Source organism: Stegastes partitus, unplaced genomic scaffold (assembly GCF_000690725.1).
Source record: "Stegastes partitus isolate 25-593 unplaced genomic scaffold, Stegastes_partitus-1.0.2 Scaffold3642, whole genome shotgun sequence".
NCBI lineage: Eukaryota > Metazoa > Chordata > Actinopteri > Pomacentridae > Stegastes > Stegastes partitus.
In genome coordinates, this window is record NW_007581373.1 from 85,289 (window position 1) to 100,059 (window position 14,771).

The 14,771-nt window shown below is 41.0% G+C and overlaps 2 protein-coding genes across 3 annotated transcripts; both read right to left on the bottom strand.

Moving 5' to 3' along the window:
* Nucleotides 1-187: 187 nt before the first annotated feature.
* On the bottom strand, nucleotides 188-3,898 carry kbtbd4 (kelch repeat and BTB (POZ) domain containing 4). The gene is made up of 5 exons (XM_008306319.1): nucleotides 3,855-3,898; nucleotides 2,485-2,959; nucleotides 2,262-2,403; nucleotides 1,729-1,835; nucleotides 188-1,632 (listed from the first exon to the last, which is right to left on the bottom strand). Exons 2-5 carry the CDS (start codon nucleotides 2,944-2,946, stop codon nucleotides 772-774), a joined length of 1,572 nt encoding a protein of 523 aa, XP_008304541.1. The 5' UTR covers nucleotides 2,947-2,959; nucleotides 3,855-3,898; the 3' UTR covers nucleotides 188-771.
* A 2,777-nt stretch (nucleotides 3,899-6,675) lies between these two features.
* ddb2 (damage-specific DNA binding protein 2) lies at nucleotides 6,676-13,060 on the bottom strand. 2 transcript variants are annotated; one of them, XM_008306320.1, is made up of 11 exons: nucleotides 12,978-13,060; nucleotides 12,740-12,879; nucleotides 12,541-12,650; nucleotides 10,820-11,011; nucleotides 10,185-10,351; nucleotides 9,238-9,337; nucleotides 8,929-9,106; nucleotides 8,082-8,227; nucleotides 7,358-7,513; nucleotides 7,231-7,276; nucleotides 6,676-7,133 (listed from the first exon to the last, which is right to left on the bottom strand). In XM_008306320.1, the coding sequence occupies exons 2-11, from the start codon at nucleotides 12,870-12,872 to the stop codon at nucleotides 6,871-6,873; spliced, it is 1,491 nt and encodes a 496-aa protein (XP_008304542.1). In that variant the 5' UTR covers nucleotides 12,873-12,879; nucleotides 12,978-13,060; the 3' UTR covers nucleotides 6,676-6,870. The 2 variants fall into 2 exon arrangements, with proteins under 2 accessions (XP_008304542.1, XP_008304543.1); XM_008306321.1 differs by lacking the exon at nucleotides 10,185-10,351 and adding an exon at nucleotides 10,516-10,661.
* Between the last annotated feature and the right edge of the window lie 1,711 nt (nucleotides 13,061-14,771).

A 14,771-nucleotide genomic window follows, 5' to 3' on the forward strand; every position in this document is an offset into this window, starting at 1 on the left:
GTCTTTGTTGAGGGAAAGTTTTCAGTAGCGGCGCAGCAACATAGTGGACCACTTCTAAATGCATCACTGCATAACTGCAACAATGAAAGATCCAAAAATTCCTGGTAGTAAACACAGTATTATTAGTAAGAGATAGTTAATGCATAAAGGCTAAAGGGCCATAAATATCAAAACAAACAGTGACAGCTTGTAGCTACAGTGATATATTTGACATTTCAGTTAACAGCTTTACATGAACATGTACAGTGTACATCAAAAAATACAATCTTAAGACAAGAAATTGTGAAAAAATTGAAAAGTTAGAAAACATCCTCTGTTATGTTTATGCACGATGACTTAAAATCTGGCATCTGAAGACATTCAACCTACAACATCATGACACACTTAATCACTTACAATATACTGAAGGATGTTTTGTGTTCAGTAGATTTTTTTTTTACACTGAAGCTGTTCATGCATGTCAATAAACAAGCAGTGCACAGGAAACAACAGATTAGGTCACTGGATACAGCATCACCACAAATTGTTTGACTTGTCAGCTAAAGGATCCACAATGAGACACACTGTAATACAAGTGACACACGCCACGGAACGGTTACGAGGCTGGTGGTGAAGTCTGAATGGAATGAGTGACACAGCTGAGTAAATACATTTAGGGCAGGTCTCCTCACAGGATGTCTGAAGAGTGAAGTCATGGTAAGTTGTCCAACAGTCTTCCCTGATTGTCTATGGCGAGTGTCTGGACCACAGTGTGAACATCCAGAGGACGGGTTAGGCCAGAACAAACTGCCAGTTTGTCAGGAGGATTTTAATACCTCTGATAACGGAGACGACAGATGTGGCCGGGTTAAACTTTAACGTGTTCGCATCACCTTTCTTACATTTGTCCCTGAAGACGTATATACAACCGTTACAGCTCGCAACCTTCCACAGTGAAGGAACGCAGCTCCACACCTCAGGGAAGCGCAGGCGGGTGAAGCTTTCCAGCAGAGGGTTGTAGCACACCAGAGAGTCTCCTTCTGCTACAATAAAGATCACGTCCATGTGGACCGCTGCGTGCATGCAGCCGGCAAACGGCAGCATGTACGGTTTGATCTGGCACTTTTGGGAGGAGGTGTCGAAGCACTGAATGAGACGGGATGGTTTAGTGAAAAAGTCCATGTCGTTCTCCTCCCCGCCAAGCAGGTAGATGGTGCCTCCCAGGTTAACGCCAGCAGCCCCCGACACTGCAGTGTCCAGCTGGCTGGTCTCTGTCCACATGTTGTCCTTCACTGTGTAGTAGATGACGGCATTAGAGAGCGTGTCCTGCAACGTCTTACCTCCTAGCGAGTAGATAGCGTCCTCGGTGGAGACGGAGACCATGGTGTGGTGGAGGCGGTCTCTGGGCAGCGGGGCGCAGCGCTCCCAGTCCATGGTGTGCATGTTGCACTTCCACATGCGCCGGGGGATTGAACCCCCCACAACATACAGGTCTCCTCCGTGTTTACAGGCTGCAGTGATCTGATGGCATAAACTGTTCTGGCCGCTCACGCTGATGGCGTCATCCTCGTCACAGTGCAGTGACACCGCCAGGGAGTGAGTCCTCGTCTCCTCTTTGCCAATCAGGTAAATGTGGACATTCTCACCAATTTCCTGTAGACATAGAAGATAAAGAGACATCACAGATAAATGTTATACAACAATGTCCTCTTTAAAAACATTTCTTGGCTCTGCATGAACAAATATTACCTTTAGATTCTCTTGAAGGATACAGGAGAACTCCTCCCTCTCAACCTTGTTGTGGTTTATCCAGGACTCGATGGCCACGGTTGGATTCTGGGAGCTTGGAACGCCATCTGAACACAAACACAAGGCCTTTCAAATCAAATTCACTACAAATTAATTAAAAATGTGCTTTGATTGCTTTTGCATTTTTAGAATATTTAAAAACAAAAAAATGCAAAAGACTTTCCAACAAATACCAAAGTTTCTGTGGTTTATTTTTGCAAGGATTTGTATGGTAAAGAAAGAAACAAAGATCAGACACAGCGTACACACGACTACTTCCAAGACCCTCCTGTCTTTCATATTTCAAAACAAAAAACAAACAAAAAAAGATTTTGTGGAAGCAGGATGAAAATACATTTAAACACCTATAAAAGAAGTGTCACTTGGAAAAGATATAACCATTATAGAAATACATGATTTGAATTAAATTAGCTCAAATATTTAAAACCTCTGGTACATCTGCAACATGTTGACAAGATACAAAACTGTAATACCTTTGATGATGTCCAAGAGCAGACAGAGAGGCAGATTCAGAAACTCTTCAGTCTGGTGCAGCTGAGCCAGGTGGATTTTAGCACAGTGCTTGGCTGCAGTATACAGCTCCTGATCACTGTGTCTGTCTGCAAGCCACATCACCTGGACACAAAAAATAACACTGATGCAGCATAATGACTGCTAAAAATAAGACTGTTAGATCTGTGAAAAACAGTAAGTCACCTGCAAGCAGTTCTTGACCTCTACAGTTCGCGAGAGGAAGCGGGAGCATTCTTCAAACAGAGCAGTCAGCTGGTACATGTCGGCCATCTCATAGGTGTCCTGCAGCTCCTCCACCCTCAGCTTAATCGTACCGTGGTAGATGTAGTCAACCAGCAGCTGAAAGACAGTGGCGCTGACGTCCTTCAGTTCAATGGCGCGGTTGTGGGACTCTTTGAGGTTGGACGTGAACATTGAGCGGAAGAAGCTGCTCTGTGCAGAGAGCACCAGCCGATGCAGGTGAAACTCTTTGCCGTCCACAGTGATGGTGACGTCAGCGAACAGGCCGTCCTCCAGACACAGATCCATGATGCTCTTCACCACTCGGCTCGAGTGGGAGCGGTCGGTGAACGTGTACCCCAGGAAGTAGTTCTCTTCTCCCACAGAGCCCCCAACGCTGAGGCCGCCCTCCTCGCTGGACTCCATCTTTGCTGCTCGCCTTATTGAAAGTCAACAAAAACCATTGTCATGGTTGTACTCAGAAGCCATTTTATAAGCTACATACACAAAACCAATATAAATATAATATAATATGATCTTTGGACGTAATTATTAGACAACTGTGACCACAAAAATTGTAATTGATATCACATGTTTACTATACATGTACAGCTCATGACCACCAAAGATGTTTTGGCACATCCAATGTGAATTTTGAAATGTTTCTTTCCAGTACATCATGCTTTAAAAAACACTTTATTTACAAGAGCTTTCTTTGTGTGTTTTAAAATGTAATGTAATTATTCAACCACTATGTTGAAATGTAAACAACACTATCAATGCTAAAGACCTGTTGGTAGATTTTGTTAGGAAAATTGCAGGTAGTCTAATGGTTAGTAAATAGTAATAGTTTCCAAATTACCTCTAACATCATAGTTTTTTTATACCATAATTCAGTGGCCATGAGGGCGTGTAAGTTGCAGCACAGAGGCAGCTGTTGACATTAAATGAACTGATGAAGCATTTTGGTTATTGTGACGAGTGATAGCAGTGAAGGGGCTGGGACGGTTTTTGACACAAGGTCTGAATGTTGTCTGATAATTTTTTTTTTTTTTTTAACTCTATTTGAACTAGAACAAGCATGGCACCAGACAAACTACAAACGATAGCTCACAGAGGCTGCTTACAGCTGCCGAGTGGCTCCGCTAACGCTAACGCTAGCTGTGTTGTGTTTACGGTGATTAGCAACCGTTAGCTTCACAGCAGCTAGCTGGCTAACGCGCCCTCGTGTGCAGTTTCAGCGGTCAAACTGATGAGGTATTTATTTCTACGATTGTCAGTCAGACAAAACAACCGTAACGCTTTAAAGGCGACAAATAAACAAGGGTGGTTACCTTTATCGCCACTACTTTATCATTCAGAAGCAGCTGAACTGTTGACAAGGAAGTAAATCAACTTTTTCAGGGAGTAGCTGAACTGATTCACCGCCACTAGCCGGCGGTGCTGCCTCCATGTGGCGGAGCGGTGGTACTGCAGCTCCTCGCTACAATATGGGACACACTCAAGATGTTATTTGAAATACAGTCGTCCTCAAATGTATTCATACCCTTCCATTAAAGATAATGAAAAATTTACAATAGTCACTCAAATAACTACAAAACTGAAAAAAGTAATAATACATTTTAAAAAACACTAAATTATAATTTAGTGATATAATACATTGATTTTGAATTGTGGTTGAAAAAAACAAACAAAACTGTCCCAGACAAATTAGAGCACTTTGCTAATGAGCCTTGGGCCAAAATCAAAATACCTGTCAACAGGTGCAGAAGTCTGATTGAGAGTTACAGAAAACACTTGTTTGCAGTGATTGATAAAACTAAATATTAGTTTACAGGTCCCATCATGCTTGTTTGCTTGTTTGTTTGTTTGTTTTAATATTTCAGTTGAACTTCAATTCAAAAGCAATGTCATGATTTTCCTAAAATTTGTATTTATTATTCATTTTGTCAATTTCAACTTGTTTATTTCCTTCTTTTCCTTCTTTTCCTTCTTTAATGGGAGGGTATGAATACATTTGAGGACGACTGTACATGAGCAAATATGTGACAGCTTAAATGGAAAGTGGTTAGATGGTTAGTTACATAAGTAGTGACTCCATGGAATGCTGCAATTAAAAAAAATATATATACTGAGCAGAAATATAAAAGCAGAATTAAAGTCATCTTTGTTTTCTCACTTAAAGAAAACAATCATTTCTAATATACCGGTAAGAAAACAGTTCAATTCAGCCAACTGTGTCCAAAAAAATGTTTGAGCTGTTATTAATAAGTATATAATTATCAACACCCTAATCAGTCGTGGCTAGGACAATTATCTGTAACCACCTTAAAATGCAGCTATATTTAAATGACATGATGCCACAGTTGATAAAAGAAAGATGAGAACGGACTGTTGGCCTGCCGGATGCTGACATGTCAGTTAAGGTTGCAGCCATCTGAATGTCCCCAACTCCATCATTCATCTGTCATCTAAAAAGTAATTTCAGACAGTGTGGTATGACAGACAGTCTACCACACAACACTCTGGATGGACGTGTCTGATGACATGATTTTGTCTCTCAAAATGTCCACCAACCTTAAGACAAGGGACAGTGTTCCACAAGCCTCAGTAACTCTATGTGTTGCAAGCTCACCCCACTCTCCATCATCTCCAATACAGTCTTACTTGGTTGTTTCATAAGGTTCATTCTAGTGTAGAGATGCAGCATACTGATCTTGTTCCTCTTTGCTAAAAATAATGGCTAGAATTATTTTTTTTAAAAACAAACAAACATGCTGCCTTTATACTTTTGTAGTACAGTTAAATCATACCTTTGCTACATATTTCTAGTTACAAATACTTACAAGTGAAGCCCCAAACTTGCAAAATTTTCTTGATGTGGAGAGGAGGGTCCCCTCACCTTTAACTTGTCATGATTTCATGGATGTTTGCTGAGTAACATTTTGCATTGCATTGGGAAATGTATTTAAAGATAATGAAATGAAAAACAGTGAAAAGAAGCCGTAAACTAAAAGGATTTCATGCTGTGGATACAAAAATCCTGTTTCCCAAACTATTAAGCTTTCTGCTCTGTATCACAGCCAACTGGCTTTTGGTCCCGTTTTCCAAGGTGGAAGAATTCATGGTATTCAGCTGAGGTCGGTCTCTGCCTGAAGTCACAAAAGTGTACGAGGGAGAGCGGAGATGAGAGGGATGTGGCGTATTATCTGTCCGTAATAATCAAACGAGGAATGATCATGAGTAAAATCTTTCTTCAGGTGATTTTGTGGCTTTGGTTTGAGCAAGTGATAAAGGGTGAGTAAAAAACAGAAGATCTGCTAACTTGGCTGTGTTCAGGACAAAAGTTTTGATTGTAGTGACAAGATGATTGTGCATGCATGGTGCAAAATGCATTAAAAATAGCAAAACAGGTGCTGAGTAAAAGTGTACTGACATTTTATCTGCAGGGACTCATGTAAATGTTTGAGTTGAATGCTGATATTTTCTTCTTTAGATGTGGCTGCAGGCACAACTCCTAATTCTCAAACAGCTGTCTCTTCAGTCTCTGATGCAAACCTGATGTTTGAGGTGTGTTCAGAGCTTTAGTTATTTCAAGTCTTCATCCAGACAATTTAAATTCCGTGCTGCTTTTCTTTGCAGAATAAGTAATAGATCCTTGTTTCTCTGTTGTTTGCAGCTCCTGCTGGGCGGGGTGGAGATCGACCAGGACAACAACATCGCCCTGCTTGACAAGGAGATGGCATCGATGAGGCAGGGGCGGACTTTCCTGTCTCAGATCAACGATAACATTCCCAGAAGTCGGAGCTCCATGGAGCAGATGGTGCGGACTCTGGAGGATCAGAGGAGGAAGCCACTGACTCAGGTCCAGTTTGAGAACCTCATCCTGAGCCTGGTGTATTCCGCTTATCAGGCCAAGCATCAGGAGAGAAAAGAGGAACAGGAGGCCTGGGGTGGAGTCCTCCTGCAGCTGGCAAACGTCACGGTGCACGAACTACGTGGAAGTTATCTCTTCAATTATGCTTAATGCACACACTACCATTCTGTTTCAAATGAAAGGTGTATGCAATAAATCATTTGGCTTAAGTCTTACTGTAATGTGCATTTATAACTAATTGCATGTGTGGTCAAAGGTTTGCCAAAGCTTCAACCATGTATGAATGAATAGATTTATTATAGTTATACAGTGGAAAAGCTTCTGCAAGAACGTACACAGTGGTCAGGTTTATAAAAGATTATCTAAGACATTCGTGACACACGAAAACAATCCCTGAAGTTCACCTGAAAACATACAATAACAAAGAAATATATACACAAGGATGTTTTTAAGACCTTGGCTATTTTTCCAGTTCACTTCTTCCTCATTTGAGCTTGTTTTTGTTTAGAAGGGTCAGTCTTGGTCTTGGTTTTGGTTTTGGTCTCAGTTTCTTCCAGAGAAGCTAGTTTTTTCTTGAGCTTTGCATCCACAGCAGGCGCCTTCCGGTCCCTGTTGGAGCGCTGCTGACTCCTCCTCTGTCCTCTCACACTGTCCGCTGAGGTGGAGCTCTCCTGCTGCAGGTTGTGCCGATCACTGATCGGTGACTCGTTCCGGTCCCAGACTAGCACCGTTACACCTGGGAGTGAAAAAGACAAAGAGTTAATGACACACTTTCTCTTGAATTATGTGAATAACTACCACATCCATCAATAATGTGCTTCTGAGGAACTCACCCATGCCAGATCCAATCACATCACCCATCGGATTGAATTTGTTGATCTGTAAAAGCAGGATTTCAGGTCTTAATAGCTACAGTTTCAGTGTTGTGACATGTTTATGGTTTTAAGAAATGATACTCACAGATTTGATCCCCGCAGCAGTGGGATCGTACAGCTGACAGACGAGCTCTGCTGTGTTGGAGTCATAGATGTCGATGGTCCTCTGATCGCCGGTGCAAACCCGGTCATCGGGGTAACGCCCGGCCACAATGAGGTCATACACAGGATGCCACGTGGCCTACACAACAAATGGAACAGTGTCCTATTGTCATGAATGTCATCCTACCACAATAATTACATGAAATTAAATGAAATTTGCAAAAAAAATTTAACTCCATTTTGATGTTATTGGCAGAGCCTTACAGGCATTTGGATGTTCTCTCCAACCATGATAGTAAATGACTTTTTCCAGACACTGATGGTTGAAATGTAGATATTTCAGTCGTATAAATAGGTTGAAATTTAAATTGCACTTTAAATTGCAGTAAAAGGAAGCAGGGGTTTCCTACGTCAGATGACAATCCTGGCTCTGCTTGGCTTCTTTTGCAGGTTGTCCTGTACTTAAATGTGCAGCACATTTCAATTTAAAAAAAAAAAAAAACAAGCGCATCAACATGGCAACACGTGCTGCTGTATTGTCGTAATGGGAAAAATGCTGACAGCTCTCAATTTGGACATGTTTGTGTTTGTGCTTCAAATGTAAAAAATCTGTTCTCCCCATCAGACTGATTGAAGTCATCATCTTTCAGGAAACATTTCCTCAGAACAAGTCAGAGGCTGTGTACAGATCTAGTGAGGAAACACACCTTGATGGGTGTGAGGTGCTGAAACTGTCGGTGCGGGTGCTGGATGATATGTTGAGGCTTCGACCAATCAGGAGACGAGTACACACGGATCTGGTCAAACTGATCTGTGGTGAGCAACTTGGAGCAGTCCAGTGGGTTGAAGTAGGCTGTGAGGAGACAAAAATAACAGCTTTGACTAAATGATTTAAGATTTGCTTTACATGTAGTGGTCAAAGCAGTGTAATGGTACATTTATAGTTCCCGCACGCGGTTTTAAAATAAGGACAAGATGGTTGCATCGCCTGTCATATTAAACACAGAAATACACAGAGCTCCTGTAAGGCTGAGATGGTTTTCCAGGATATCACAGCTAGTTGCAGACTGGGATTTCTGTGTCGGATTTCTGGAAAATCTAGATCTTCCTACTGTGTTTGTGCACTGTTAACAGAAAGCATGTAAATATAAATCAAAGGACCTTCACAATTCAGCAGTGACTATTTAAATATAACTCTTAAAGATGCATTAAAAAAGTGAGGATGACAGAGAATCTCCTCGTACAGTCTCTCCCCATAACAAGTATTTGTTGTGAGCACCATTTGTTTCCTGGTACATCTGCAGTTAGTGTGTCAGAATGATGACAACATTGATGTCCCATGGATGTTTGCAGACACACAGACATGGAAAGCATGAACTGGTCTACTTAAAAACGATGGCTAATATTATTTACATTTTCTATAAGCTTATTTGTCTTTTCAAGTTGCATGTAACAAATCCTGTATAGTGCAAATGTCCCAGGGCCTGTAAACTGCATAGGTTTCTAAAAACATTCTAAAACATTAATAATAAAGAAGCTGAAAGACAGTGTTACCTGAGTTGACAGCTTTCTCATGAGGCATTTCATGGAGGAAGCTCTTCTTGTCTTTGATGTTTCTCAGGTCCCAAAGCTTCACCGTGTGGTCGACCGATGCCGTCGCCAGCAGCCAGTCACATCGGGAGTTGAACTCTGCATGAGTCACTTTAGCTTTGTGCAGTTTATCACTAAAAATCTGAAAGAAAACGCAAATCACAACCACAGCGCTCATTCTTTATCTCGTCTTTAATATATGTTTCGGTTTGCAGACGAAATATGACTGATCTTAAATTGATCAAAGGCAATACAAGGCAAGTAAACACACACCTTTTGACCATCCAAACCCCGAAGTATGAGCTGCCCCATGTTGTCTCCGGTCACAAGCATCTGTCGGCTTACAGACACATCCACACAGCAGTACCAATAACTGAAGGAAATAAAGAAGAAGTGCATTTAGTGGGTATAACAAATGGAAACTTAAACATTGATAAAGTTTAAAACCGCAGAACAACAGAAAATCAGTGATGCACCACCAGAAAATTACCAAGAATGCGTTGGATTTAAAAAAAAATGAAAATATTCCATTCATTTTAACAACTGAATTACTGAATGCATTGAATTATTAATACCTTTTTTCTTATACATTTCACCCGACCAAAAAAAAATCAATTTTTTTCATTTACCTCTCATAATATGTAGCCGTGCAGAAAGTTTAAGTTTTGTAACACGAGTACAGTGACATCGTCTCTGACATTCAAATTAATCAAGGTGAACTAAATTCGGTTTGCGCTGCTCACAGCTTTGAGAAACAACATTTAGAAAAATCAAACACAGGTGTCTTTTGAGAAGTGGTGTCCCTGGTACTTATTGTAATCTAAAAATTTCTCCATCAACAGTTTTACTGGAACTACTTTCTGCTAAGGAAAGGAACGTTTTTCCTTTCAAACAATAAAAGGTAACTGAACTTAGTATGAGGTGTCCTTTCCCTTTGTTTTCCATACACCCTGATGGATTTAATTAACAGCTGCATGCTGATAGTATGTTGTGTAAACTATCCTGATTAATGTAGACATTATAACATTTTTCTAAAAGTAATCTTTCAATGGCGTGAGCAACACAAAATTCTATTTACTGCATAGTTTGGGGTAGAGTGATAAAATGCTGTAAAAAGTGTGGTAATACGGACAAAAATCTCTGCACAGAAGGTAGAGATAAATGAAACTACTTTTTTTTTGGTCATTGCCGAGCATCAGTCTTCTCTGCAGTTTTCTCACCAAACATTGTGGTGATCGTGGCCACAGTCTTGGGTTCTGGACAGGAGGGTGGGTGCTCGGCCCTCAAAGCTCTGCATGGTCAGTGTGCCTTCACCAGAAGCCACATAGACTCTGGACAGATCCGTGGGGCAAAACTTCATCCCTCCGATAAAGTCTCCTGCTCCGCTCTGTGCACACAAACACAAATGCAGGCCTATCACAGGGGAGTTATTAGCACTACATGACCAGTGTAGAACCACCTGAGAAGAAGACTGATGCTTGACGGATTGAGCCTAAAATCTGGAACCCTTTTTGATTTAAACTTAGAGGAAAAAAGGGGACTTAGTCTTACTTCAGTGTGTGTGTGTTGGAAAACACTGTTAGAGTCGTCCCACTGAAATCTCGAAGTGCTGTCGTACCCCTCATAGACGAGGTGAACAGCTGAGTGGGATTTAACTGGTTAAACTTCATGTCTGTAACTGAGTCTCCAGGCCCCATCTAAGCAGAGAACCAGTGACAGTGTTGTGAAGCACATCTAAACAGCGACAGCCTGCAAATGTGATCGTCCTTCATCGTAATTTAAAAGCAGTTTGGAGAACGTCTCATACTGTTGGTCATTCAAGAATCAGGTTTTTTTTTAAAATGCAGCAACTCACCCCCTGAATAAAGGTTTTCTTTGTGGGCACCTCAAAGTCCCAGAGATAAATGTCTCCCCCCTTGGAGCCCACAGCCAGAGTGGTGGGCTGAGTGGGATGCCACTCCAGACAGGTGATTCTACGGTCGAAGGGACTAGTCGCACCGTGGAAATGGTAAGACGACAGAGAGCGGACGAAAGGCTCCTGGAGACACTAAAGAGACAACAGAGTTAGAGTTATAACTGCTCACTAACATGCAACGGAAATATACATCTATGAATAAATAAACTCTGAACACAGTGATTTGCTGCATGTGGTGGAGCTTCCTTACAATGAAAGTTACAAAAACGAATGCAGTTAGAGCAAAAAACAAAGGCCACAACCTTATGAATGTTCACATATTAGATTGTTAGACTGGTTCCTCAGATGCACCAAGGAGCATTTTATCCTAACAGTTGTGATGAGGCTACTTTAAACTACTTCAGAGTTAATATGAGGGGTCAGTAGATGATTTAATGAAAGAAGGTTAATTAAAACTACATTCTGCTGCACAAACTTGTATTCCTATTTGACTATTAGGTTTATTTGACCTTTTTATGCCTTGAATTGTTACTTAAATAGAACTTTCTGTTACGTTTAGAAGAAAAATACACCTCTGGATGAACTGCTAGAGCCTCAGACCAAGAGAGTGCTTTTTGCATAACTGTATATTACACACATAATATACTTACAAACTTAAAGACCTCATATGTTGAAAATCTAATTTGTACCCTGTCAACATGTGGTGTTTTTTTTTTGTTTTTTTTTACATGCTAGAGGACACATCAGGAGAAAGTGGGTGGGTCCTTTCTGTATCATTCTTCTTCAGAATCTGTTTCCAGTTTGAACATGCTTGGCTGAATCACTTCAATATTACAGTTAGCCATCGTGTAGCATGTAGAGTAGGGTTACAGTGTTTTAAGCAGAGTTGGTGTGCTGAGCTCCTCTACATAAGTATCTGGATTAGTCCTCAGTATCAAACAATTCACTGGAATCTCCTCTGTGCTGCCAGGGGCTGCTGTGCTACTAACAACAGAGTCTTGTGGCTCATTATAATCTGTCTGATTGCAAAAACACTGAATTTTATAAATAAGATTGACACAGAAACCTGATCTGCTTAATAAAATCAGCATTTTGTCAATAACAAACCAATGGATCAGACTTGTCTGCTGCTGGAGGTGTTGCATGTAGAGTCTGATATACTTTATACAAAGGATGTAGCGTAAATTCTTATTGTTCATTCAGACATATAAATTACTTGGTGCAAAAGCATAAAACTGAATGGGTGAAATAATGCCAGGGGTACACATATTCAGAAAACCGATACAATAACAGTTTGGACCACAGATTCTGTCAATTGATTTTTCTGCAGTTTTCATAAAGAGCAGCAGTTGACAGTTGAGCAGCTGAAATGATAATAATCCAAATGAGGAATACAATATGATTTTGTTTGTTTGTTTTGTTTGTTTTTAGAATGAACATACAGAATAAATTGACTCTAAACTGCTCTCATTCCCTCTGTGATTGGGGGACAAACTTGTTGTCAGTAGCCTGAAGACACATCCTGCTTATCTGCCTGATCCAAAGAGGGGATATGAGCTTTGTGTTAACATGCTGCACATTCTTACATGCATCCACCATAAACACACACTGAGACCGGAAGTATCAGGGAGGTTTTTATGGGTCCAGCAGCTCCTTCCTACCTGTCTCATCTGAGAGTGCAGACTCTGGCCCAGCGTGTTCTTATAAATGTAGTGCAGGATGCTGCCATGCACACCTCTCCTCTGGACTCCTGCAGACTTGACAGGAGCTTCTGCGAGACACACAAACACAATCAAGTCTCATGAGTACATTTCACTCACAGTGGGACTGTATCGATGTTGTCCCAGCAGGACTGCACACCTGATTTCGACGTTTCTCCATCTTTCTTGTCTCTCAGTTTTTTGGACAGAGTCGTCGGAGAGTCGTCGGAAGCTCTTTTCTTCCCTTTTCTCTTGGACTCAGATGCATCTGACTTCGCTGCTTTGCTTTTCATTTCTCCCCTGTTTTGTAAAAAAAAAAAAAAAAAGCAGACAGCGGATTGTTTGAGCTGACAGTGAATCGTGTGTCAGTATGAGCGAGGTTCACACATGTTTCTTACCTGTGAGCTCTCAGTGCTGCAGCTTAAACAGCAGGAACTTCTCTGTTTGCATAACGCAGCGCTACACGTGAATGCTAGTAGCCGCAAATGTGCTTGTTTTGTAACTAGTGTTTGTTACTGCTGCCGGGCGGTAGGTGGCACTGGTTAGCCACCACCAAGCCTCACTGGGCGCCATGTTTGTAGTACAAACAGGACTACGGAGTGACGTCACGATAGCTTTTAGTGGCGGCTGGAGAGCTAAGCGACTGTTGCCTGTGTTTTTTTTCCCCTTTGTATAAAAAAAGAAAGAAAGAAAGACACGAAAGCGACATTTAACCAGCAGAAAAAAAGAAAGACATGAGAGGTTTTATTTCTAAAGATTACACATAATGCACAAAACACTTATGGAGGCACTGAACCAAAGAAAGGTAATCAAAGGTGCAGTGGCATCATTAGGCCCATCAGGCATCCTAGGCCTTGAGTGTTTCAGAAGTAGCCCCAGATCTATTTATCTGTCATTCAGAACATGCATTAAACCCTTGACAAAGAGATGATACTGTTCATCACAAAAACAGCATCAGTTTGGGTCCTCTGTGTGACATTCAAGCAACACATCTACTTCACACTACTTGGGGCATTTTGTATGAGCATGTGTGAAAGAGCGCACGCCACTTACAGGTCTTATCATTGTTTGCATCTGGTGGTAGCTAATTACCTAATTCACTAAGGCAAGACTTCAAGGATGTGGAAATGAGAAGCTTTTAGGAAAAGACAAAGGATGAGGGCAATGAGGTGAGGCAGGAGGAGGTGGAGGACGAGTTATCTGTTGTTGCTGTGGTTAGATAAGATATTCTCAGGCTAATTTATTACAGAATTTTGTGTTTTTCAGCAACAGAGATTTGATCTGATTGTTACTAGGTATTTACAATGCCTCTATAAAGTATTCACACCCCACGGGAAGTTGTCCTTTTTTTATTTCTTTTCAACACTGAATCATGGTCAATTTAATTGGGCTATTTGCATAAGATTTGACAAAAAGGACTCTTTCACATCAAAGTACAAATAGATTTCTACAAAATAATCTTAATTAATTCGAAATTTAAAAACATTAAATAGGTCATTCACCTAATTCAACAAAGATGCAGTCAGTTGGTGCTAGGCATTCGGCAGACACCAAACACTGCACATCATCACAAGCACACCATCCCTACTGTGAAGTATGGTGGTGGCAGCATCATGATGTGGGGATGCTTTGAGGCAGCAGGCCCTGGAGGACTTGTAAAAGTAGCATGCAACAAAGTAAAAAGAAATCCTGGAGCACAATCTGATGCAGTCTGCAAGCGAGCTACAACTTGGAAGAAGATTTGTTTTCCAGCAAGACAATGATCTGAAGCACACAGAAATGGTTTAAAGACAACAAGGTTGAAAGAATGTTCTGGGGCGGCCAAATCAGAGCCCAGATTTCAATCCAACTGAGAATTTGTGGCTGAATTTGACAAGCGCTGATCACTCAAAATCCATGTGTAACCTGACAGACCTTGAGCAGTTTTACAAAGAACAGGACTAAAATTACAGCGTCCAGATGTGCAAGGCTGATTAAGACTGTCCACAAAAACTCAATCCTGTAAATGCAGCAAAAGGTGAATCTACCAAATCTTACCTTAAAGGGGATGAATACCTATGCAATTGGCTGGCCCACTAATGTTTTAAAATCCGAACGACAAATCTAGTAAAATGTGAATAAAATGTGTACTTTTTATTTTGCTTATGCAAGTACTACCTCTATTATTAAAACCTCCATTCTAACCACCACCA

Coding starts and splice junctions, on each gene's coding strand:
- ddb2 (XM_008306320.1), bottom strand. CDS start 12,872: ATGAAAAGCAAAGCAGCGAAGTCAGATGCATCTGAGTCCAAGAGAAAA. Junction 7,514..8,081: donor AGCACCTCACACCCATCAAG/GTGTGTTTCCTC, acceptor TTTGTTGTGTAG/GCCACGTGGCATCCTGTGTA. Junction 7,277..7,357: donor CTGCTGCGGGGATCAAATCT/GTGAGTATCATT, acceptor CTGCTTTTACAG/ATCAACAAATTCAATCCGAT.
- kbtbd4 (XM_008306319.1), bottom strand. CDS start 2,946: ATGGAGTCCAGCGAGGAGGGCGGCCTCAGCGTTGGGGGCTCTGTGGGA. Junction 1,836..2,261: donor GCTCTTGGACATCATCAAAG/GTATTACAGTTT, acceptor GTTTGTGTTCAG/ATGGCGTTCCAAGCTCCCAG. Junction 1,633..1,728: donor TCCTTCAAGAGAATCTAAAG/GTAATATTTGTT, acceptor CTATGTCTACAG/GAAATTGGTGAGAATGTCCA.